The sequence below is a fragment of the Drosophila mojavensis genome, unplaced genomic scaffold, assembly GCF_018153725.1.
Source record: "Drosophila mojavensis isolate 15081-1352.22 unplaced genomic scaffold, ASM1815372v1 contig_136, whole genome shotgun sequence".
NCBI lineage: Eukaryota > Metazoa > Arthropoda > Insecta > Diptera > Drosophilidae > Drosophila > Drosophila mojavensis.
This window is the reverse complement of record NW_025318667.1, coordinates 16387334-16414343: the sequence shown is the minus strand read 5'-3', so window position 1 is coordinate 16414343 and position 27010 is coordinate 16387334. Positions and strand designations below refer to the sequence as shown.

The window sequence follows — 27010 nt, the reverse complement described above, 5'->3', positions numbered from 1 at the left end:
AAGCAGAGAATATATCTGTCACTCTGCTTTCTCTTCAGTCACCGCATTAGATAGAAGATATTTTCTCCTGTCCATCAGCAGGCAATTTGCCATTTTTGGCATTAAGAGGTCATGGTCGGCAGTCGCAGATACTTGGGCCCACAGATTCGTCTTTTCGCCTGAAATTCTGTATCTACTGGCGCAAGTTGATTGACCAGCATCATTTCTGCTATAATTGTTCTATCGAAAATCTGTTATATTTTACATCTTTCACCACATCGAATTGCTAACGGTTGTGCAACTGTTCAATATTTCAGTAGACCATCACAAAGCAATAGCACGAAAACAAACGGCAATAGGAACACCAATCAGGCATCAATAAAATCAAAAAAAAAAAAAAATTAAGTTAGCATTTACCAAAAAAATTAACAGGGATTTATTCATTATTCATTCAAACATCAGTAACATTTTGGTAAACTAAGATTAATTTCAATTCTTCCGCAGCTCCTGCCGATTATTAAGAATCGTTCTGCAAAAGGCAAAAATAACAGAAAAAAAAAAGAAAAGGCTCGAAATTGTCCCTTTCTAAAGAATTTAGTTGATTGAAAGTCTCGCGTACACCCCGCAAAGTGTACGCGAGACCACCGAACTAGAATCGAGCATACTTATGGAGAGTTACCCCGAACAAGAAAATCTTAGATCTGATTAATCAATGTGTAGTCGTCCATCGAGCCGGACATTTCAGCTGTGACGGTGCCAAACTGTATGCGTTCCGGATTGACCATTTGGCCGACATTGTCATAGGGTGATGAATCAGCCTTGTAGAGCAGTTGGTCCGCATAGACGTCCTGATCGTTGCTCATTGGTGGCATCTTATTGTAGTTGTGTGGTTGGTCGCCTTGTATCGGCTCATTGTTAATTATTAGTTCATTCTTTGCTTTATCTTGATTGCGGCCCAATAGATCCCAATATGAGACATTGGGTTGAAATACGGGCTGGTATTTGGGTGGCTCCACCACCTTGACTGCCTTGGGAACCAGCTTAAGCACCGGGCGCACATAGTAACCGTCACCGGTTGCACCATTGGTCACACGCAGCTGGGCCAGACAACTTGTCAAATGGGTATCATGATTAGCTATAAAAATATATATATTTATATATAGTGAGAGAGATTGATATAAGAATGAATTCTGTTCCCGAACATACCTATGAAATGCTGTTGCTCGCGCAGCTCGCGCTCTGGCATCTCCATGGGTACTGGCGTCTCATAGCCAGTATCTAACTCATATGTTATCTCCTCGCCCAGCAGATGGCGCGAGCGGCTGGACAACGCGCGTTTACCTGTGGCGATGTGCTCGAAGCCAGGTGGAGCTGGCGCTGCAAGTGAACGATAAACAGTTGAGTCCGAGTGGAGATTTCTCAGCTACTCTGATACTTACGTAAGGGATTACTCGGATCGGATAGATAGCGATGATTGAGATCCAGCGGCTCCCACACCTGACGTGATTCGCACACAGGCTGCCATTGAGCCAGCTCGTAGAGAGAATTGGAGTATATCACCTGACAACGGACGCGAGATCGTGGTGAGACACAAGCACGGAGTGCCTCATCATCAAACAATGGATCGGGAAATTCATAGGCATGAGACGGCATTGGGAGCGGCTCCTCGGGTATGTCCGGCATTGAGGGCCTATAGTGGTACTGATGGTGCTCCCAGTGGCCGTGTCCTTGCGATTGCTGAGCCATTTGCTGCTCAAAGTGCATGGGTGTATAGTAGTTGGATATCAAGTGCTTCTCGTGCTGACCCAGATTGATCATGGGCTTCATCATGGGCCTGCTGCCGTGTAGATGCACCGGCCCCTGGCCATACGGACAGCTCGCACGCGCGCGAAGTTCGTGATGATGACGTCGCCGAAAGCTTCCGCTCTGGCTCGACGAGCGGCTGTGATGGCGATGGTCGGAATTCGGTGCCGGCAGACGCGGCCATATATTGCGAAAGGCACGTCGAAACTCTTGAGTGGCCGTGCACGTGCCCGTGTTCGTGTCCGTGTCCGTGTTCGTGTCCGCGTTCGTATCCGCACCTGCCACGCAATTCGGCTGGCAATAGGCAGTTCTTAATGTTGGTTCTGCTGGTTCTGTTGCACCTGCTGGTCCGGCTGGTGCGGCTGGCTCGACTGGCCCTGTTGGTCCTTCTGACCCGACGGGCTCTGTAGATTCTTCTGATCTGGCTGGCTCGACTGGCCCTATTTGACCTGTTGGTCCTGCCGATCCTGCCGGTACTGCCGGTCCTGACGGTGCTACCGGTGCTACCGGTGCTACCGGTGCTACCGGTGCTACCGGTGCTACCGGTCCTGACGGTCCTGACGGTCCTGCTGGTCTTGCCAGTCCTGGCGCTGCTGGCGATCCTGTCGATCCTGCCAGTCCTGACGGTGCTACCGGTTCTGGCGGTGTTGCCGGTCCTGATGGTCTTGCGGTTCCTGACGGTACCGCCGGTCCTGATGGTTTTGCCAGTCCTGACGGTCCTGCCGGTACTGCCGGTACTGCTAGTCCTGCCGGCCTTGCCGATCCTGAAGGTCCTGAAGATCCTGAAGGTCTTGCCGATCCTGACGGTCCAGACCGTCCAAACTGTCTTGACGGTCCTGATGATCTTGCCGGTCCTGATGATCTTGCCGGTCCTGCTGATCTTGCCGGTCCTGATGATCTTGCCGGTCCTGCCGCTCCGGCTGCTCTGGCTGGTGCGACTGATCTGAGTGGCCCGTTTGAACCTGCTAGTCCTTTTGGTCCTCCTGATCCTCCATGTCCTCTTGATCCTCTTGGTCCTCTAGGTCCTCCTGGTCCTCCTGATCCTCCTGGTCCGGCTGACCGGAATTGTTGTGCTGAGCTGCTGCCCATTGCCTGTTTCGAATTGGGCATAGCTTTTCCTGCTGACATGGCTGCTGATGCGGCCTTTTGCGACATTTTTGGAGCCGTCATTCTGGGATTTGGTGCCGCGGCGGTTGGACGTCTGTTGAAGCGTGCACCCGCAGGTGCGGTTGCAGCTGAGCGTACGGATGATGCTGAAAAGGGTGCAGCTGAAGGTTTTGTTGCGGGTCTTGATGATCTTGCAGCAATGGATGCTAGTGTAGGCGCCATGGCTGATTTGCCCAATGCCATTGCCCTGCCCTTGCCCTTTGAGTTCGGCTGTCGCATCAGCATCTTTGGAGGCGGTCCCGGTGGGCGTATGGCGCACGGCAAACGCAGTGGCTCATTGATAATGCCAGTGGCCACCACTGATGCCCATGTTGTAGCGCATCTTGCTGTCATCGTACTTACGGTTGGTTACCTTTTCAATAAGTAGAGTGTAACTGCTGCTGTGTCCACAAGCATTCAGCTCCCCCTCGATAAGAGCGGCGATGTCACCCTCCGACGGCTCCTCGAGTCCTTACCACGAGTCTTTGTCAAGTGCTGTGACCCTGCGCTGTGTTTCGGGTCAATTGAATAGCACGAAATTGCGATAAACTTTGTTCGAAATGTAATATATAGGAATTTTGAGACAATTGACGTGTACTTTCAAGCCAATCAGAGATATACATTAAAGCAAAAAATACGTAGCCTACTTTGCTCACAGCTTAATTTGAACTATCTGATACAGAAATCGATATGTCGTGTACAACATGAAAACCAATAACAGAAAGACCTAATCAATCGAAAATCGAATCTACCCGTTAATATTTAACATATTCTAATATCAGCTAAAAGTAGCCAAATCACAAGATCTGTATTTTTCTTATGTTTTTAACGAATTTTAGTTGAATTTTAACTTTATAGAATTTTTAACGTGTTGAAACCAAAAATGACCAAAAACAAGAACCAAAAAATGTATATATGTGTATAAACTATTAAAATCTTCTTACTCTACTTAAATATCTGTTTTCTTTCCTTTTATTTCGCTACGCGCAAAAGATTTGAAGAATTAAATATTTACTTTGAAAAGTTGTTCGCTACGAATATACAAAAACTGAGTGAGCTTAAAAGCAATGCATGCTGTATGTAACACGACCAAACGCCACCTGGCGTAAGTTTCGCAAAGAGAGCTGTGTGAACGTTCAAAGCAAGAAAAAGCTGCGAAGACAGCGAAGACGACTTCGCCATGGATGGAAGCTTATAAATAAATGGAGCTTTTCACTAAGCTTACTTCGTCTAAGCACTATGGTATAAGTGGTGGTGGTGTAAGCTAATGCGCCATCTGGTGAACAAATGTGGATGGCATTTCATTGGCATATTGTTAATAATTGTAGATCTTGCAGTTTTTCAAATACTAATAAAAATACTTTTTTAAAATTTATTTTATTTGTTATAATAATGATAATAATTATAATAATAATAATAATAATAATAATAATAATAATAATAATAATAATAATAATAATAATAATAATAATAATAATAATAATAATAATAATAATAATAATAATAATAATAATAATAATAATAATTACAAATAATAATAAGAACAAAAATAATAATATTAATAATATTATTAATAATAATAATAATTAATAATAATATAATAAACAGATAATGCAAATAATTATCATAAGGATCTTACACTGTACTATGGAATGAAATAAATGTAGATTTATTTAGAATAGAGTTCAAATTATAATTTCAATATTACGTCACCGGCTTTTGCTATATAAATTTAAGATATAGCGCAATATCGCAAAAAAAAAAAAAAAAAAAAAAAAGTATAAATTCATAAGAAACTAATAATAATTAATGGTGCATTTTATATGCAATTATAAATATATATATAAAAAAATATAAATATATATAAATATATGTGAGTATATATATTACTGATTAAGTGCGGACGCACACAAATCAAAGCCAAAATCAAATGCTGCTGATAGTAATAAATTGAATTGCTGTTCATAAAGATAAGCCCACCTATCAGCGCCTACTCAACAGACAAATCAGAGCAGAGCAGATATCAAGTGTGGCAATCAAGAGGTGTGTGTTGGTAAATGCCGCAATGCAGCGCTGTTCAGCTGTTTACGATTCGCCGCAGCGGCGGAGCGTTATCCAACACCTGAAAACTATTGATATACAACGATATACGCAAACTGACACTGACACACACACACACACACACATGCAGAAACAAACGCACACTGTCAGACCTATAAACAAGCGCACACTTTCTATACAAAACGAAAAAGAGACTCGAGGAAATATTTGATGTAAACGACAGTTGCAACAGTTCTCAAACTACAAATACAAAAGCAAGCACTCAATATTAAATATTTACTTTTAGAAATTCATATTCACATTCAACAATAATAACAGTAAAAGGCCCAGTGGACTGTGAGGGGCGCAAGATCGAAATTCCACGGAAAATAATCTTCATTATTTTACCAAGTGGAGTATATACATACATACATACATACATACATACATATATATGCGTGTATGTTGCGCATGCACATAAGGCAACAGCTGGTCGAGATATTTACTGTAAACATAAAGTTCAACCGCGAATCGAAATCCGCTTGCCGTCGCCGTCGCCCTCGCCCTCGCCCTCGCCCCCAGCAGCAAGAGATTCCATTAGTTTAGTTTAGTCTTTTTTTTTTTTTTGGATTACTTTTGGTTTCTCCTCTCTTCGACGTACCTTGACTCCCATATATGTGTGTGTGTGCACTGGTGCGCCCTAACCCAATCGAGAGTCGCTGCCCACTTCGCACTGGAGCATGCTGTTGCATTGAGGCGCCATCACTGTCATCACTACCATCATCATCATCATCTTCGTCATCACATTGAGCTTGGGCCCAGGTCCGGGGGAACCAGTGGAACGCTCGTCCCGTTGCTGCTGATAAGCGAGGCTCACGATGTCCACATCCGTTTCGCAGGCCGAGAAGAGCCTGTTGCGCGGCCTGAACCGGCTGCGCTCCCAGGGCAAGCTCACAGATGTCACGCTCATCGTCGAGGGGCATCGCTTCAAGGTGCGTGCCACAAATCATATTAGCTTAGATATACATTGATCTCTCTATGTCTGTGCAGGCTCATCGGGTCGTGCTGGCGGCCAGCAGCGATTACTTCTGCGCCATGTTCGCGGACTGTGCCATGATTGAGTCGCGCAAGGAGGAGGTCACACTGTATGGCGTCTCGGCTCGGGCAATGAGCCGCATCATAGTTTATATATACACATCACTGCTGGAGCTGAACGTGGACAATGTGGAGGAGACGCTCGCCGCGGCCACCCATGTCCAGGTGAAGGAGGTCATCGATCGCTGCACCGTCTTCATGGAGCAAAAGATTAGCATGGACAATTGTCTGGCCATCGCCAGCATGGCTGAGATCTATGGCCAATTTGCGCTGGCCGAGCGCGCCTATCGCTACATCTGCGCCCACTTGAAGGAGTTTGCGACCACCAGCGATTTCAAGGAAATGAAACTGGAGCAGCTCCACTATATACTCTCCTGCAACTATCCGATCGATATACCCGAACTGGAGCTGGTGCGTCTGCTGTGCAGCTACGGCTTCGAGCTGCAGCTGAAGGAGGAGGCACTGGTCGAACTGTTGCGCCTCATCAAATGGGAGTTCATCAGCACTGAGGAAATGAAGACGCTGCGCTATCAGAACCACTCGCTGGTCGAGGAGTATCTGGCCAAGGTGCAGGAGACCAGCATCAGCCAGGAGACCATCAACGCCTCGCTTGATCTCTGCCTGAGACTAGGCCAGGGGCCGACAAATATGCGCGGCATGGAGCTGAGTCTGCTCAAAATCGGCGGCTTCGAGTGGAAGGGCCTCACCAATGAGATTATGTGCTTCTCCACAAGCAAAATGAAGTGGTACGAGTTGACCGCCATACCGCACATTGATCAATGTGAGCAGCAATCAAGTCATCCCCATCGGGATCAGCTTCGTCTGTTTCGATTGTCTCTCATTATCCATCACCCAACAGGTAATTTCGGCACAGCCGTGCTCAACAACGAGCTCTTCATAGTGGGCGGCGCCTATGACGTCTGCCTGAAGGAGTACATCCATCCGTTTGGCTTCCGCTACTGTCCGCTGCGCGACTCCTGGGTGACCATAGCTCCCATCCAGCTGGATCGCTGCCGTTTCTCGCTCAACGCTGTGGGCAAGCAGTATCTGTATGCAGTCGGCGGCAGCGTGGAGTACGAGGACAGCTCGGAGGACGCACTGCGTCGCATGTCCAATGTGGAGCGCTACGACATCGTCACTAACACATGGACCTATATGCCCAGCCTCCAGGAGAATCGCAGCCAGCATGCCGGCGTCGTGGTGGGCGACAAGCTCTACATATCTGGTAAGAGTCAAGCTGTGGCGAATCCCTCAGCATGCTAACTGCCTTCTCTCTGCTCACAGGCGGCATACACCTGGCCACCATACTGGCCAGCACCTGGTGCTTCGATACGAAGACCGAGTGCTGGCAGGAACTGGCCCCCATGCCCACGCCCTGCTGCGACCACGTCCTGGTGGCCATCGACAATCGCATCTATGCGTGCGGCGGCTGGCACGAGACCATGCGCGAGTCCCGAGTGCTGGTGGAGCACATCTACGCATACGACATCCCAACCAATTCATGGAGTGTGGAGACCAAAATACCCGCACCCAAATTCTACTCGGGCGTCACCACAATGCGTCGCACCATCATCTTTGTGGGTGGCCTGGACTCGACCGAGTCCATAGACCGTGCCAGTTCGGAGACAATGGCCTACGATGTGGACACTGGCAAATGGTGGCATCACAAGGACTCGTGGGATACGCCAAACGATGTCTGGGAATCCACATGCGTGACCATGTACGTGCCCAGCTGTGTCTCCTAGCGACGCATCCCACAGCGCGCCTCCCTTGACGAATTTACGCGACAATTCATAGCATAATATGCCAGTGCATATCCACGCACACACACACACACACACATACACATACATATACATATACATATATATATATATATATATATATATATATATATATATATATATATATATATATATATTATTAGTGATATATACATATAACGTATATCTATGAACATTTGCATATACATATATATCTAAACATATATATGTATATATAAAACGAGAGAGAGAGAGAGAGAGAGAGAGAGAGATAGATATAGAAATCGAAAGAGATAGAAAACCTTTAAATCGCCACTTGCGCTTTTGAGCTGTACAGAGATGAAATGTGCCAACAAAGGCCACTAAAAAATTTGTTAATAGCAGGTCAACGTTCGAATATTTAACTATTAGAAAAATATTTAGAAAACGATTTATAAACACACAAAAATAAAATACACTTTGTGTAGAAACTAAAGCCAACCTGAAGTTCTCTGTAATGGATTGATTGTCTGACAAACAAATTATATTATTATTATTTATTATAGTTATAATTGCTAACAATAAAACAATCGAATTGGTTTAGTTCATAAGAGCGCGACAGACATGTATTTTTTAGACACTTCCATAAATTAGATACTTAGGAACCGTTACAATTTGCCGAATATTTGCAGCTACTTTGACTATTGCTTAATTAGTAAAAACAAATTTCGTTGTGAGCTTGAGTTGAATATGTACTTGATGATGGACATAAGTTAAATGAAATACTTGGATACAGCTGAGGTGAGCAATAGTTTGTTTATAGTAATAGAGTGGAATCCGGTTATAACGACTCCGTTTATAGCGTTCGTACGATAATTCTGGTTCCCAGACAAACTTATATGCGCAAACTTATGCGGTTATAGCGTCTTCCGGGTATAACAAACGGTACGGAATCTACTGTATAAATATGGTCATCATACATGCACAAGACTACACTGACTGTCACAGTAAATACATATACATATATCTATATACAATTATATACGCGTAGCAATAAAATCTTAGGTTACTAGAAACACGCAACATGGCTAAAAGACACTTAGACACTTAGGCGTCTATAAAACATATATAAACATATAAATATAGACAGATCAGATCTAACAGAAAAACAAGACTAAACTTAAGCACGGTTACAATTACAGTTACGAGTTACAACTACAGTTTAAAATGTACGCTTTAAATGTAAAACAAATACAGTTGGAAGTACACAGCGATTGGTTAAGCTGGACAGCCACAGCACAGAGTCCACGCGAAAGCTATGTGTTGTGATGCGGCGCTATGAAGACCCAGCCATCGTTGTCCACGGCATCGCCGGTGGCAAACCCACCGGGTAGCTCCAGACTGATGTTGCTGCTGACGACTGGCGGGGGCTGACGCGGATGAGTGGGCGCGAGTCGGTTGCCAGGCAGCTTCTCCCGCTGTTGCTGCAGGTTGTTGTAGAGGCTTTGCAGGCCCTCCTGTAAGCAGAGAGGGAATTCGAGGGAATTAGAGAATGGCCCGGAGCAATGGCAATGGCAATGGCAATGGCAATGGCAATGAATGCTTGCTTCACTTGGCTTACCCTGTCTTTCATTTTGCGTAATATCTCCTGTTTCTGCTCCCGTTCGATGGGGTCCATTTGCAGGATGAGCTTGTCCTTGAAGTCCTGCGCATAGTAGAGGTTCGTGTCGACGCGCAGATACTCCTTGGCCATGTGGCGATGATCGCGATAGATCGCCTGCGACTCGGCATTGTTCGGTATGGGCGGCTCTGGCTGCAGCTCGGGATCGAGAATCTCGGCCAACGACTGCTCCGTGCAGCCACAGCCAGCATCCCCGTCCCCATCGACATCCCCATCCCCATCGACATCCGCATCCGCATCCGCATCCGCATCCACGTCAGCAACGGCAACGGTAACGGCATTCCCATCCACAATCGCATCGACGCTGTCATTGGCTGCGTGGCTGAGCAGTCCATTGGATGAATAGATTTCATTGTTATTAGAGCTATTGTTGTGGCTATGATTATGATTATTATGATTATTATTGTTATTGTTTGTGAGGTCTGTGGGGTTGTTGCCGCCGCTATTGCTGCTGGTCATGATAACGGGCTTTGTGTCCGTCACTGTCAAGCGCTCCCGGCCATCGCTTTTGGCTGCAAAATATTGAACAAAATGGGCAAATTTATATAGACTTTAAATGTGAATCAAGTAAATATACATATATACACATATGGTATACATATATTGTATATAGAGAGCGAGAGTCTCATTTGTTTTCACATACTATAAATGATCCAGCAACTGTGCAGATCGTTCGTCTGCTTGGTGGTAATCAAGGCGCGCGTATCGCACATGTTGATCGATGCAAGTCTGTCTAGAGTCTAGACTAATTCAAAATTCGATAATGTCGTTGCCCAGAGCTCTTCTATATGGGCGACTTGAGCATTTTCGTTGCTTTGCTTTGGGTGTAATTGAAGAGTTTTGTATTACACAAACTTATTTCCACGGATGACAGACAGCGCACACAAAAATTATTTCCAGAGTGTGTAACAAATCCTGTCCGCCCTCCCACTCTCTCTCCCGCTCTCTCTATCTCTATCACTTTCTACTACACTCTCTCATGTGTTTGGGTCTGTGATGACGTATGTTTTCACTGCTTGTTTTTCTTGGGAAAATTGGAAAATTGGGATAAAAAAAATCAGAGTAAAAACCACAGACACATCAAGCAAAACATTTTCAAGCGAATTTTTCCGACGCTCGTCGTGCTCTCTCTCTCTCTGTCTCTTCCCCTCTATCACGCCCTCTCCCACTCTATCTGCTAGCTTCGTATATTGTTGTTTGTTGTTGTTTCTTTGCGCTTTTCTTAGTAATTTCACAGATTTTCATAATATTTGTTTTGGCTGTGCTCCCCCGCCTCACATCGGGCCCACGGGGCGTATGATTTATGCGGCGTATTTTGTCAAAACGCCCGGCGTTGACAACGACGATCGACGATCTTCGGAACGTTGCACGCTGCACGGACTTGCAGTAACATTGCGGCCCACTCAAGACCGTACGGTGCCCAAACGTAGACTGAGCACACCACGGGCCACACAATTCGCTCGATGCTGCTCGACAAACGCCGAGCCAGAGCCAGCGGCAGCAGCTGGCGAAAGTCGCTGAGATGAGCACACACACACACATAGAGAGACATTTGCCAGGAGAGTCTAGCATCTGGGAGGGGGGAGGCCACTAGCACTATGTGCTATTCTAAAGAACAGATAGAATAGAATAGAATAGAATAGAAAAAAACAGCTTTGCATGTATCATCGGCTCCTCCTGCTTACACCTAAACATTGCCATATCGAGCAGATGGGCATTTGTGCCGAACACTCACGGGTGAATAATGCGACTGGCATGTGGTTGGGAAATCTCCGCGGCGATAAATGCCAACGGCAACGCCCCAACACCACAGTCGTCGCCCCCGTGCCCTTCACCCCGCATCACTTACCCCCAATTCGCCAAGATCCTGCTCAACAGCAGAACGGCGTGACCCAACATTAAATTATTTTTTGCTTCGGTTGACAGAGGGAAACGGGGGAGAGAGCGGGAGTGAGAGAATGTGAGAGAGCAACAGATCTTTGAGGATGTGCACTATGAAAGCACGGTCCATCCCAAAGAACGAAAAGATTCATCTTCAGCGATCGCTGGCTCGTGATGATATCGTCCCCGTGCCCATTAAAATGAAAATGTTTTATTTTGTTCTCGCTCGCTCTTCTAGCATTTATTGATGCACACACACACACGCACACGCACATGCATATATCTATGAGTCTATATCTGCACTATATACCCATGTATATAGACTCGAAATAAAAGTGATGACTCATTGGTCAATATGGTTGACTGCCGCGAGTTGGCCAACACCACAGTGGCTGGGGCAGTGGGGCAGGCTTCTCAGCGGCTGTCCGACTGTCAGCCGCGCGTCATGTCTCTCTCTCTCTCTCTCTCTCTCTGTATGCGTGTGTGTGTGTGTGTGTGTGCGCGTTATTTTGGCATGCCGCAACCATCAGTTGTTTTTTTCTTATAATTCTCATTTTGTTGCTAGTTTTCTAGCGAAGGAGGCGACTGTGGTGACGGTGCATGTCAGGGCTATAAATCTGGCCGAAATTACCAGGCAGCCAGCCAGCCAGCCAGCTAGCCATCTAGCCATCTAGCCAGCCAGCCAGCCAGGCTGCCTAGCTAGCCAATCCGAATCCACATACACATCCACACAATACAATAATTGTGCAAAATGTGCGGCAATGACTAAAATATATACTCTATTTGCAATGGGGCGTATTGAATTGGCGATCAATGAATGAATGTTGCGAAGAGCCAAAGTGAATTATGATAATAAACATTGTTGCTCAAAGATCTAGAGCTATTAGGATGGAAAGAGAGGAACACTGTTTGCTAGGCGGTGCCAGACTGGAAGACACCCAGGCTGGTAAAGATGCTGCAGTCTGACTGGGAGATATCCTCACTGACTGATTTCTGATCTATCTCTCTCTCTCTCTCTCTCTAATAATCATGTTTACTGTTAGATCTTGAGGACTATCAACATAAATATAATGATGAGATATTCTTGAGATGTATGAATAAATAAATGAACGAAATATCAAATTAATAAATTAATTAATCTTAATTAATTTGCACATAAAGACTTTTGCTCAGAGGTCAAGTGAATTCATAGACATTGTTCATTTTACGCTATTAAGATTAACAGAGATAAGTGCTCTAGTAGGCAGTGCCTGGCTGGTAGATACCCTTCATACATGTTTTCTTTATCCATCTTCCCAGGGATGTTTATTTTGTTATTCTTATTCTGACATGAAAATATTCTGATAGAGGATAATGAGGGAAAATTTAGATAAATTAAATGAATCTATAAAGAAAATCGAAAAATTTAAATACTTTCATTTTCCACTCTTAATTGAAGACGGAAAGTAAAGATAATGAGGGGACATATTTAAGATCCACAGATTAGAAAATGAAGAAGCCATAAAAATATAATAAACCTAACTTTCTACTCGATTAAACTTTAAATGTTAATACTGTTATATACATGTATTATATATATATGCATATATATATATATATATAGAAGATCTCAAAAGTATTTACGAAAAGAAAGTAGTCCGCTATAAGCCAGGTGTTTCATAGTCAGTCAATTTAACACATAAAATAAACAAAAACTAAAAACTACTTTAAACTCTTCTTTTCTATAAGAATCCCATGTAAAATTATACTTGGAACGTGATTCATGTGCATTTAACGATGCTTGCAAATGGTATAGAAATGTCAATTTTCAGACGAACGAGCGCCGGGCGAAACCGGGTAAAGTATATAAATATATGTATATATGCGTATAGAATTTAGTATATACTAAATGATATACAACTAATATATAATATAAAGTAAATAATATACAGGTTGGTATAATGGTATGCAATCGTATCGAAGGTTTTTGACTAAGAGATGCCCTTGCTAGAAGTACTTTTAAATTGCTAATCATATTTGAAATGATTTAAAATTATCTAAAAGATATATCATACTTATAAAATTTTTAAAAATATTTATATCATCTTCTTCTAGTCTTCTTAATTTTATCTAAATATTATATTTAGAAAATAAAAGAATTTGCCATTTTTTATTGAACTTTTAGCTGCTCTATTTCGTGTCTCGATTGCACTTTGGTGCGGGTATTTAATAGCCGAGCGCAGCATTGCATTTGCAATTGAAATTCGGCTGCTGCTGTTGTCGTTGTTGTTGTTGTTGTTGCTGTATGAGCGCATCGCATATTTATAAAGTTGGCCGCCTGAGACATTGGCAATTGCAAAATGCTTTAAAATGTTTTTGCATAATAAAAACAACGCAACGACTAATTAAGCAAAAATCGAGCGATTAAAATACGAAAACATTGGGGTTAAAGCGAGATAGTGAACGCATTGTTTACATACGATTAAGTGTTGGCAATATTGTGATTGTTGTCGTTGTTGTTGTTGTTGTTGTTGCTGATGATGATGCGTCATAGTAGCGACCCCAACAGCTGCCACATAGCAAGCGAAACTCAACAGAATGCAAGCTAACAATTCGCCGAGCTATTTGCAACAACTACAACAAATTTACATGCCGCAATCGTGCTCATCCAAAAGAGCGTGCTAATGTGCGTGTGATTCACTCGCACAGACAATCAGACGACAGCCACAGCGACAACGACAACGACAACGACATCGATGACAATAGTTGCATTCAGGAACTCACCATGCAAACTGCTGCGGCTGCTCTCGCTGCGATGCAAGTCAAAACCATTCTGCAAGTTAAGCAATTTATAAATAAATATATCAAATGCATATACATATATACGTATTCCAGTCGATTTTGTATATATCGTTTGACGTACCGCTTCAACGTCCAGCGTAAGTTGCTCCATTGGCCTGCTGGCCATCTGTATCATGCCATTGCGTATGGTCTCCAAGCGCTTTGATGCCTCGGCAGATGAGGTCAGATTGAAGCTATCGTTTTGGCTCTCGCTGCTGTCCTCCTCGGGTATGGCATCCCAGCGATTGCTGCTACTCATATGGAACAGTCCATTATTGTCAAGTTGGCCCGAGTTGGTGGGCGTGATTTCAGATGAGGTATATTCGTTGTTACTGGAGCCAGTGCCCAGACCCGTTTCCATCTCAGTTGCAGTGCCGCGCGCATTGGTGGGCGTTAGCTGTGTGGACGCCAGACTCATATAACTGGAGCTATAGCTTTGGCCATCGTATTGAGCGGCCACCGTTCCGTCGCTCTCTTTGGTCACAATCTGCAATCGTCAAATTTGAGTCAGTTGTCGCTTTGGGTAAGTGCTGATTCCGACTCACCTGTTGGTTGACAAACGCATATTCTAACGGCTTATCGGCGCCAACATAGTCTTTGATAATCTCATTCATTACGCCCACAATATATTTCATTGACGGCCGATCCCCGGGTTTTGTCTTCCAGCAATCTGTCATGAGTTGCTCAATGTTCTTGGGGCAATTGTCCAGCAGAGGTGGTCGCTCGCCTGCAACAGTAAAAATGCACTATAACGAACGCATTCGAATTGATCTGAATTTAGAGTCTCTTACCCTTGTAGATCTTCCACTGTATGGTGTAGGCATTGTCAATATCCTTGAAGGGCTGTTTCCGCGACAGCATCTCCCACAGCACAATTGCCCAGCTAAAGATGTCGCACTTCTCCGTATAGCTCGAGCCCTCAAATACCTTTGGGATACGGGCAATATAAACAGTTAGGTTTAGGCTTTACCTTATTTGTAGTCTTTTATTTGGAAACAGTCTTTATATATAAAATTTATATTTTCACTTTGCCAAATAAGAGACTATCCCACACATTTATTAATAAATAATAAAAAAAAAAATACAAATATTATATTTTATGTAAAGTAAGATCTCTCCACACAATCCCTAACAATATTTTAAATAAATTAAAATGTTAAAGAAAATATGAAAATAGGGCAGCGTGAATATCATTTTTTAATGAAGTAAAAAGTAATATTTATAATTTTTAATTCATTAACAAATATTTGCCTATTTATCTTTATTGAGAATGAATTTATATATGATGTGTGAACTCTTTCAGAGTTATATGAGCTTTAGGCTGCGCAAACTCTTAAAATATTTTAACTGACTATCATAAGTTTGTATCCTTAAAATCTGATATCTAAACTATTATAAAATACAGTAGAATTCAGTTATAACGACTCCGATTATAGCGTCCTACGCCATACGGTTATTGCGAAGAGCATTCTGGTCCTGAGACAGAATTATAATCGTTATAACCGTATTCTACTGTATTGCATTAATCTTAAGTAATATGCCTATGCTTAAGAAAACCCTTGTTCATGGAAAGAAAGCAAGGAAGTTGCAAGTGCTGCAGTTGAAACACCGCAGCGCATTCGAGTCTAGCTCACCTCAGGCGCCATCCAGGCAGCGCTGCCGCGATTGTTTGTCATCATGGTGGACTTGTCCGCCACGGTGCCAAAGTCACAGATCTTCAAATTGCGCCCCTTGTTGGTCAGCAGCAAGTTAAGAGGCTTTAGATCACGATGTATGAGCGGCTTGGGAGTCATTTGATGCAGGTATGCGACACCCTGTACAAAAATAATACACATTTTACTTGTTTCACATTCTAGGATGGATGGTAATGTGCTGCCGCTTACCTCTGCACACTGGCGTGCCCAGCTCATGGCATGGGCCAGACTATAGGCAGGTTTCACTTTGCCGTGCAAGAAATTGTGCAGAGATCCGCCCTCGGCATACTCCATAATCAGGTATGTCGCCTGCTGGGCCAAGCAGATGCCGTGCAGCGCAATGATGTTCGGATGCTTGACTCGCGACAGCTGTTTGACCTCCTTCTCGATGTCCTTCTGTTCGGCACTGGCAAAGAACTCCTTGACGGCAACCAACTGATTGCGCCAGATGGCCTTGCACACGACACCGTACGATCCATGGCCGACTTTCTATGGGTAAGGAAGGGATGATCAGATTGGTTATTAAATGTTATGAAGGTTTTGGAATAACACACACCTCGCGTAGATCAATTTCTCTGAAGTCCACAGTGATAGTTTGCAGTGCATCTGGCGACGAGGCGGCCATCACCTGCTGCTGCTGCTAGCGCACTTCGTTGCTATTGCTATTCAATAATGCTGCTCCAGAGGCTGGCTGCTGATGCTGCTGCAAGTCTGTGTTGCAATTGAGACTGTTAGCTATTGTTTTTGGATCTGTTTTGCAGCCTGCCTTCGCTTATGTCAACCAACAATGAATCGCTGCGCACATCTTCCTAACGGCTAACTGCAGGGCTTGCCGTTGACCGTAACAATACCATTGGCAACTGGAACGAGGAAATTGCACTTCTATAATCACTTTAAGCTGCAACTGGCCTTTTCAGTGCTCTTTTTTAACAAATATTTCGCATTTTTTTCGTATTTGGCCACTTCGTTTGTCGCTGTCTGGCTAGTGGTAGGGACCTCCGAATATCGGTGCTATCGATATTCTCATATTGACAACACAAAGTATCGAGGCAGTTGAGGATGGACAAGAGACTGACTGTTAAAAACATTACTCAATTATATTTAATTTTATAATATATGTTACCTAATCCTACTCTGCTTATTAATAATATTAGGTATTAAAAGTAATTAAAAACCATTGTAATATACAGGTATTAGTATATATTAATGCTTACGATATTTGTATCCAATTAAATTGGCAAACGAATTCAGTTTCCAAATATATTGCCGATTAATATCAGTTTAAATAATCATGCACTCATCCCTAAATTAATCGAAGTACAGAACATATCGTTTTCGAACATGTCTATCGCAATTTTGGGCATCGACTTACTCAGCATATCGATATGTTTATCCATCCCTAACTCATACGTTCAAGCGCTCGCTCACCAAGCGGATGCAATTTCGGACAAGAAGAAAAACCATAATTTGTTATTTTTTTTTTACGCTCGTATTACACACTGCAAATGCAAACAAATAAGTTAACTGTGCTAAAGTATACACACATTGGTGATAACAAAAATCGAATGCCTCAATTACAACAAGTGTGCTGCCTGTGGCCCGCGTGAATCCGAATCGAAAGTGTGCGTGTGTGAAATTTGCTTTTGTAGCAAAAAAGAAGAAAAAAGGCGAGTAAAAAAAGTGCGTCTAAATATATGAAAAGAAAAAATTGTGTTGTCGTGAGGGGGGGGTGGTGGTTAGAAGAAACAGCAGTAGCTAGCAATAACAACAGCAGCAGAAGAAGCAGAATTTCCCCACGATTTTGCCAAAGTGTTGGAGGCGACGCCGCCAATTAATGCTCGTGCGGCCGCCTTCATCGTCGTCGTCGTCGTCGCCGCAGCCATTGATGCCGACGCCAGTGTCACCGCGGCAATAACAACAACAAACAGAAACAACAACAAATGGTGCAACGGTGAAAAAAAAAAAACGAAATGTCAAACTTTTGCAAAGTTTGCATATCGAGAAGACGCACATAAAACTCGCTTTATTTTTTGGTTTGTTTTATTCATTTTTTTTTTCTCTTTTAATTTCTGTTGCTTTCTTATGTGTTTTCATTGAAAATGAACAAGTTCAAGTGAAATATACAGTTACCAAAGCACAAGAAGAAGAAGGAGCAAAGAGAGTCTCAGCCTCATCATCATTATTATCATCATTATCTCTATCTCGTCCACATTCCCTCTTCTTTTGCTTAGGATGTGTGCGTGTATTTTTTATGCGTGAGGAAGAGGAAGCGCTACCAAATATTACTCTGCAACTCTCTCTCTCTCTCTCTCTCACTCTCTCTCCTTCTTTGCACATGTGTGTGTGAGAGAATTTCCATTGCTCAGATTTAGTTTAGTACTTAATCTTGATACAGTTAGCTGCATTTTACTGCTTTTTTCTAGGGTATTTCAAACAAATCAAAAATACAAGTAAACATCCCCTGTCTTATTGTTTACAGGGTATCTGCTAGTCGCACAGGTTATGTTTTACTCGTTGGTCTGTGTTTTTTTAAACTATGTTGATCGTTTGTTTATTTGTACACTATTTAAATGTATTCTCGTCTCGATGTTAACATAAACAATCGAAAGAAACAAAAACGTTTTCATGTACTCCACTTCACTTGTCTCTCCCATTCCCATTCCCATTCCCGTTTTGTTGCATTTGGAGTTACGTTCAACATTATTCTTGTTGCTGTTGTTGTTGTTGGTGTTGCTGCTACTGTTGTTGTTGTTGGTGTCTTATACGTACACACATCTCCACATACATAAACACACACACACACATTTTTACATGAACAGCGAAAGTTGTCTTCCTGCTTTTTTCCCATTTTGTTCCTCAGCGGCATTTTAAAGCTTTTTGCCTCGCTCTAGCGATCGGCTCACAATTCCTGTTAGCAAGGGCATATGCAAATTTGCTTTAGCGACCTTCTGCACACACACTCTCTTTCTCTCTCTCTCTCTCTCTCTCTCTTCTCTGGTGCTCGCTGCTGACTCTCTGACTTAAGTACAACTGTCTCCCTCTCTCGCATAAAAGGCTACCATGCGACTCAAATTGAATTGAAAAATCCTACATCTAGTTAACTATCATTAATTTAAATATTTTTGTATATATTTGTAGTACAATTATAGTACTTAATCCACTGATATATGTATATTTAATGAATGCTTATGAGCCATGACTCACAGAACTCACGAACTCTCTGCTTCAAGTCATAAATAACAATGGCCTGGAAACGTCCCTTCTCTTTTCATGCTTTTGCATACTCATCTCGTAATTAGGAATACGAAATGTAAAGCAAGACGAATTAAAAAGATACAACGAATAACCCAAAAGAACCCAATAGCAGTAGTACTACTTATATGCATACATATATATGTATAAATAAATAAATAAATATGTATATACATATATAGTTTGTTTCGTATGTATAGGTGCTATGTGAATAAAAGAGTGCCGATATCTGTGCATATTTCATGCTCCAAAGTTCAACTGGGTTAAGTCAGTGTCCCTTTCATGTGCACACAATTTGTTATTGTTGTTGTTGTTGTTGTTATTGTTGTCGGTGGTCGAATTGGCTGCAGTAATTGCCAGCATATTCATTTCCTATGCAAAGCGCCTTGAACTCGCGCTACAAAAACAACAAAGACAACAAATATTGTTAAAGTCAAAAAGAAAAAGAAAACACAAAACAAAACAAAACAAGAAGGAAGGTTAATCAAGCAACTAGGCAAGCTCGTTCGATTGTCCGTTCATCCACTTGGTCTTCGGCTGGCTTTGTTGTTGCTGAAGACGAAGACAGTTTAGTTCCCAGGCTCCGTTAATCCAAACCGTATTTATATATATGTATATGGATACACATATGTATATATATGTGTGTATGCATCTGTATTAGCTGTGCTTCAAGGTTTTATGTAATTGTTAATATAATTTTGTAGCTGTTGATTTTTATTTTCATTTCTAATACCCTGTACTAGTTGTACGTGTGAAATGGGTATGCCGACAGTGTGAACATATAATCAGCATATATATTTAAGACTTTATTAAAAATCTGAAGTTTCTGACTATCTGCATAACGTGGAAGTAAATATTTCTCCATACAGGAATTCCTATTTACACTCAAAGAATTTAGTGAGTATATACGATTTACCTTAACTCTGGCGGTTAGACGTTTAAGAGCAGAACAGTTCCAGTAATTCCAAGAATTAAATGCTTTTCCTTGAGTAAGTTTTCCGCCTTGCTTTGCATAGGATATCTATGGGCCAGACGTTTACTTTGGTTTTAGCAAACTTATTATAGGGTATCTATTGGTCGCACAAATTGTTCAAATTGTTCACTTTGGCTTGTTTTTGTTTCTTCTTGCGTGTTGGTCGAATTCAAATAACAACAAAAGCAACAATGCAAATAACAACAACAAGGTGATTTTGTACAATCGTGATTTGCCTGCAATTGTTGTTGTTGTTGTTGTTGTTGTTGCTGTTGCTGTTGCTGCCTGGCTGTCTGTCTAACAATTGTTGGCCGTTATTATTAAGTATTGGCCAACTACATTCGACCTCATGTGATAATAATTGTAATTCTATGCTATGTAATATATAATTGAGTTTTACTATGCTAATACTTTTACGATATATATTGATAAATCTATATGTGTGTATATTAATACATATGAATATAGTTTTAAAAGGCAACTTTTTTACTGTAGCTATGTCAATGTTGATTTCATTCAAATTTCATTTATTCTTATCTATATTGTAGAAATCAAGATAGATAAAATACAAAAAAATAAAAAGGATGTTGATCATAACCAGAGTAAATAAAATAATAATAATACATACAAATAAAATTTCATAAATAATACACCATAATATAATATATAAATATTAGAGTTGTAGAAGATTTTAAACAGTGATAAATTAAATTGATAAAACCATTAAATTATTAATTAATTTTTAATTAATGAAAATATAAAATATTAAATAAATGAATATCTACTCAAATAAATAAATATAATGACTAATAAATAATATACGGGTATTGATTATTATCATTTACTGTCCCACACAGCAGCAGGTCGCCCTCTGGCGGCTGCTATTGGTACTGATTGCCAGTCCAGTTATTATTACTCACATACCACTTGCCTTCGTTGTTGTTGTTGTTGTTGTTGCGTTGCACTTGTTGGCCATTTGTCAACTGTCTCTGAAGAGCGTGAAATTTACGACGTTCTACAATTTAAATACTAGAGCTAACTATTTGTAACAGCTATTGTTGTTCCTATAGCTGTTGCTGTTGCTGTTGTTGTTGCTATTTCTATTTCTGTTGGCATTCACGCCGTTTGCTTGTTGTTGCATGACTGAAGAGTACGATAAAGGTATGATGACATAACCTCACATGCACTCTATGCCCCATGAGCGCGCAGCAAATTACAAATACAACTGGGCTTAGGCTACGATAAAAATACCGATATAATGCAAAAAACAAAATTATAATAAAAAAAAAAAAAAAAAAAAAAAATGAAATATATTGTATATTATTATTATTTATTTATTTATTTTTTTTTTTTTTTTGCACAATGAAATTAGGTTTGTCATGGCGCACAATAGTTTGTGATATTCATGTCATGCTTTCTCTATATTTCAATTGATATACGAGTATATAGGCAGCAGCTCAGCTAGGCGTTAAGCTATCTTCCAGTTGGGCACTTCCGCTTTTGCACTGGCTCGCTATGGCAAGCTAGAATATTTTTAAATATTAATTCGGGGTGGAAATCGGGGTATCTGTCAGTCAGCCACTCCAGTCTGAAGTGAGACTTTTATATAATATTGTTTGGTCAGTGCATAGTTCGGAATATCCCCTAGACCCATTTACTTTGCAAAAGTAAGGGTATTCCTTAGCTGGGCATTTCAGTCATGTATATTAACTATAATGGTATACTAACTATAGTATATGTATATTATATGGGCATATATATATATAGGCATATTAAACTATAAAAATAGCTAAAATATTTCAATAAGCAACTTTCATATATTAGTCAGAGTATCTGCTAGTCAGGCATTGCCCTTTAAGATACCTATACTTCTTTTTGTCTGTTGCTGGTGTTCTTGACACATTTCCGGTGATCGTCAGTTGTCTCCGCTTGCGCATGTGTGTGTGTGTGTGTGTGTGAGTTTGAGTCTGTTCTATTGACTAGCTCGATTGCTTTTTTTCAAGCACTTATCATGTCTTGCACTTGCCTGAGTTCCGTTGAAGCGTCTAGTCAACCAAAGTTCGTCATTTCATTAGAAATTTACCTTATCGAAAGAAAACAAAGCAAAAAGAATGTCAGCAATGAAAAAAAAAAACCTGTTGAACAAATACCCTTTAAGCTTGTAAATAAGGAAAGAGAATGCAATTTTTAAATTATTTTTTACAAAAAAAAAAAAATAAATAAATAAAATAAATAAATAAAAATAAATAAATAAAATAAAAATAAATAAATAATAAATAATAATATTAAAATAAAAAAACTTAAAAGATTTCAGTAGAAAATAATAATAATTTGTTGTTAACATTTTATATCATTAAATATTTATACAAATGGACTATAGTGGTAATACTACCACTATTACTAGTATATAAATAGTAAATATTTCCAATAGTAATAATTTCCAGCACATACAAAATATGTGATTATTATTCCCTAATTCTTTAATCTTGAACAAGAATAAATTATATTTACTACATTATTAATTCGAATTAAAGCAACTTGATTAGGCAAATACCTTTAACTGCATTTTATTTAGAGTCAAACATTGTGAATAATTACTGCAGTGATTTATTTATACGGGGGGGATTTGCTGGAAAGTGTCGCAGTGAAACCTGTTTGCAGATGGAATCGTTGCATAAGAGCTGGGCTCTGGACAGCTTCCTGTGGTTGGGCAAAGGTGTCCAGTGATAAACGCGGCCCAATACACACAAATGGGATACTCCAGCGTAATCAGCTGCCTTATCTGCCTAGCTGGTCAAACAAAGCAGAAATTGCACAAAACTGTATGAGAATGGAAGAAGAAGAAGAAGAAGAGAGCGTGAACGCATGATAACTTGGACAGGATGGGAGGATTGGAGGAAACGAGGTGTGTGTGTGTGCGTGTGCGGACACAATCTGAGACCTGCAATCCGAGACCTGGGCGGACAATGTGCACAGGTATCCGGGCGCTGAATCAAGTCAAGTCAAGTCAAGTCATGCCGAGGCTTTGTCAACGTGATTTCGTTTCACGCTAGGCCGGAAGAGTCCAAAAGGAAATGCAGCGGGAACGGGAGCGCAACATAAAACCGACCTCATAACCCTTTGCATACTTGTGCGCTCTCCTCCACGCCCACACCCACACCCATTCGCACTGTCTCCCTCTCCCTTGCTCCGTGGTTCGTTCTCTGTCTCCCTCTTACCTTGCTTCAACTCATCAACGTCGCTATTATCAACTCGAGCGTTGTGATTATCTGACAATTGTCTGTGGGAGCGTCAGCAAACGAGAGTCCAGGGTCGAGCCATCAGTTGGTTGGTTAGATGGGTCTAACGGTGCTGCCAGACACGTGCTGTGTGGCATGAACACAAGTGGATAGCGAGTGCGTTCATTAGATTTACAAATATGCATATATATGTATGTGCCTATATACACATATATTTATATATACAATATATATCTAATATGAAAATATCATTTCCTAGCAGCCGATAGGATATAGATATCAAATAGATATCAAATTAGGCCCACATTGATATATGATTTTTATTTGATTAATCTTTAAAAGTAAAGACATCATATTCATGTCAAGTATTTAGAGCTATAATAATAATGATAATGCCCATAGAAAGGTATTTTGGTATTTCAATACATTTTTAACTAAATTGTTGAACTAATTTATGGATTATTATGATAATTATGATTAATCTATGCAAATTGATTAGATTAAAATGATAAACCAAAGACTCTGAATATAATCGCATTCATAGCATTCAAATTACAAGAATTATGACTAAATGATAATGCAGTAAGCGAGAGTATTACGAGGCCCATCAAAATCAGAGCAGTAACTGCAGGCGAATACATGAAATTAACAAATACAGCTACAAGGAGAGCTCTTGGGGCACTGGTGGTTGGGTGGGGTGGGGTGTGGTGTGGTGTGGTGGTGTAAGGTGTGCATAGATGGCAGCAAAACGTAAATGCGTTGGAGGACAACACTTGAGAACACGACAGCAACAGCAACAGCAACAGCAACAGCAATAATAACCACAACAATAACAGTTGCTACTGTTAACTGTGGTTACTGTCGCTGTCGCTGACGCTGACAACAACAACAACAACAAGAAGAACAACAACAACAAAGTGTACAAGAACGAGAACCACATCAACTAGCAAAAAGCAGCACATTCAACACAAGTCTGAAAATGTTGCCTCCGCATCGATCGATATTGTCGAAAGTAAAGTGTCAAAAGGGAGCAGGAAAACCAACAATGAAACGGAAAGGAAAATGAAACGGAGACAGCCGAATAGTAGGGATGTTAGGGACTCGAGCCTTGTGGCCTTGTGGGGAAACCCTACATTTTACACACAGTCTAACAATTCGGATTACCAAAAGCTCTTTAAATTTTGGTGTCTTAACTGTAACTCAATCTACAAATAGATATTAACCGAAACGGCTTTAATTCGGGATTTACAATTTCATATTTACGCTGAGGCAAATTGTAAGCAAATATTTTGGCCCCATTTAGGTAAGATCAAGCTATAGCAGCTATAGTCTCTAAGGAGATATTACTCAATGACTAGGATATAAAGAGTTATACGGAATTATTTTAACTTGTAAATATTCCCTTTGAGCACTATGAATCAATACATAATATTCTAGTTACTATTTGAATGTGATATATTGTAATATTTATCTTTATCTTTTCCCATTCGCATTGGGTGTTTAGGAATTCTCATATGGCAAGTCCCATTAGATTTGTATAAATCCTTATCAATACTTTTTATCTATTTGTCTTGCTTTCTCTCTCTCTCTCTCTCTCTCTCTTTCCCTATCTATCCTACATATTCATATAGAAAATCCCATCCAACTTGCAATTGTCTCTTTAGCCATCAAAATACCTCATTTACTCTTTGAATACGTTACAGGGTATATCAAAGAAAATCATTAGACTTGCAAATGTCCCTCTTGACTATTTAGAACCAGTTTAATCTCACTTTCTCTTTCTCTCTCTCTCTGTCTCTCTCTTTGTTCCTTTCGCTCTCTCTATTTCCATCTCCATCTTTGTCTCTCTCTCCCTCTCCCTGCATATCTGAATAGTCGGATCCCATTCGCCTTGCGAATATCCCTTTTGACCATACGCAATCAGCTTAATATCGCTGCTTGGGCCATCTCAGTTAATCTGAGCTAGCAACATCATCATTATCATCCCCATCATCATCGTCTGGTCTCAAGCACTTTGATTCCTACTTAAGTTAACTCTGCACAGGAAATTAATTGAAACGAATCAATAGATAAAAGCATTTGCCAATTGCATTCGAATCGCACACGCTGCACGCTTTTAAAGGTTTCCCCCAGCTCCAAATGACTTGGCGTTAAGTGTGTTCCCGGCTATCGATGCGATTGGAGTCGATTCGAGATCGAGAGATGTGATGCGATGCGATGCGAATCGAGTCTGGCTTTGACTGTGACTTGACATTTTATGTGTGCAATTTCCGTTGTCTGACAATGTAACAACTTCTGCCAGTTAACAGCAGCAGCAGCAACAACAACAGCAACGATAGCAACATCAACAATAACAAGAAAGTGTTATTTGTTGCCAGAGGATGCAATCAACGGGACAGACTGCAACTGCAACTGCAACTGGGATGCTTGATTCAAAGCTGAACTTGAAGCTGTTGTTGTTGTTGTTGTCTGTTGCCTGTTGTTGCAGTTGCAGTTGCAGCATCTGCAACGCTTTTTTACGTCTTTATGAAATATGTATTGCTCGCGCGCGCACTCGTGTGTGTGTGTGTGTGTGTGTGTGTGTGTGTGTGTGTGTATTGATGCGCCTGCGTCCTCACAATATGCTCACTGTCTCAACTGTTCGCTCGCAGCCGGTTTATGGCCTCAGCTTGAGCTGGCCTGTTTTGTGGCCTCTCTGCCTGGTTACCTGGTCCTTGAACTGTTTACTCCGTAGCTGAAGCTGGCTCCCGGTGCAGCCAGAGCTGTGTCTCTCGCTCGCCCCCATTGCCAAAGTTGCTAAATACAATTGCAGCAGCAGCAGAAGCTTCTGCTGCTTCTTCTTCATCATCGTCAACATTATTGTCGTTTGTCTGCTTCTTCTGCTGCTTTTTGTTGTTGTTGCTGTTGTTGTTGTTGTTGTTGTTGCTGTTGTTGGCTGCTGCTTATGCATCATTGTGTATCATGTGGCCGTGTGCAGCTCTGCTCTCTTGGGGCTTAGCTCGCTGCAATTGCAAATTGCATTGAACCGAATGTGGCCTCGACGCGTTGCACAAGAGAGCGAGACAAACAATAAAACAGAGACAGACAGGCAAAGAGAAAGAGAGAGAGAGAGAAACTGTGTGTGTGTGTGTGTGTGTGTGCTGAAGAGATAGAGAGTTATAAAGAGCTCGCTTTTGCTTGTATCCAATTTATCAATGCCCGCGGGCCATGCAAACGCGTCAACTGTACCCAGAGAGAAAGAGAGAGAGAGAGAGCGAGAGCGAGAGCGAGAGAGAGACAGCTGGCCCAGCTGTTGCCCAGTAGCTCTGTTCAAGCCAGTTTTCTAGTCTGAAAGCTTATCTGTTAACTGTTTTTGGCCAGCGCTCGTTCCCAGCAGGATCTGAGTCCCAACCACCAACCCACTGATATTTAATGCATTTGCCCAATGCAACCCTTGTCGCTTATTCCCCCCTGTCGCCCTGCCGCCCCTCGTCAAATACGTCTCGATTGCATTTTAACACTCATTATTAATGTACTTTGCATAGGCGTAGAATGTAAGCCGGGGGGATTTGGATACCACATTGCGCCCAACCACCCAACCACCCACCCAGCCAACAACCACCAACGCGAATGCAGGCCTAAGCGCGCTACTTTAAGCCACCCTTAAATGTGCGGCACTCAACCAC

The 27010-nt window shown here is 41.6% G+C and overlaps 3 protein-coding genes across 5 annotated transcripts; 1 reads left to right on the top strand and 2 right to left on the bottom strand.

Moving 5' to 3' along the window:
• Window positions 1-385: 385 nt before the first annotated feature.
• On the bottom strand, window positions 386-3980 carry LOC6583999. The gene is made up of 3 exons (XM_002009623.4): window positions 1419-3980; window positions 1186-1356; window positions 386-1114 (listed from the first exon to the last, which is right to left on the bottom strand). The coding sequence occupies exons 1-3, from the start codon at window positions 3280-3282 to the stop codon at window positions 675-677; spliced, it is 2475 nt and encodes an 824-aa protein (XP_002009659.3). The 5' UTR covers window positions 3283-3980; the 3' UTR covers window positions 386-674.
• Window positions 3981-5094: 1114 nt separating this feature from the next.
• Window positions 5095-7941, top strand: LOC6583997 (kelch-like protein 22). Of its 3 annotated transcripts, none has more exons than XM_002009621.4 (4): window positions 5097-5960; window positions 6019-6844; window positions 6923-7288; window positions 7348-7940. In XM_002009621.4, the coding sequence occupies exons 1-4, from the start codon at window positions 5847-5849 to the stop codon at window positions 7806-7808; spliced, it is 1767 nt and encodes a 588-aa protein (XP_002009657.1). In that variant the 5' UTR covers window positions 5097-5846; the 3' UTR covers window positions 7809-7940. The 3 variants fall into 3 exon arrangements, with proteins under 3 accessions (XP_032588165.1, XP_002009657.1, XP_032588167.1); XM_032732276.2 differs by having other exon boundaries at window positions 5098-5201; window positions 5276-5960; window positions 6019-7288; window positions 7348-7941; XM_032732274.2 differs by having other exon boundaries at window positions 5095-5960; window positions 6019-7288; window positions 7348-7941.
• Window positions 7942-8400: 459 nt separating this feature from the next.
• Window positions 8401-16889, bottom strand: LOC6583996 (mitogen-activated protein kinase kinase kinase 7). The gene is made up of 9 exons (XM_032732141.2): window positions 16438-16889; window positions 16071-16370; window positions 15822-16001; window positions 14979-15114; window positions 14733-14914; window positions 14270-14674; window positions 14131-14179; window positions 9427-9998; window positions 8401-9322 (listed from the first exon to the last, which is right to left on the bottom strand). The coding sequence occupies exons 1-9, from the start codon at window positions 16504-16506 to the stop codon at window positions 9122-9124; spliced, it is 2094 nt and encodes a 697-aa protein (XP_032588032.1). The 5' UTR covers window positions 16507-16889; the 3' UTR covers window positions 8401-9121.
• Between the last annotated feature and the right edge of the window lie 10121 nt (window positions 16890-27010).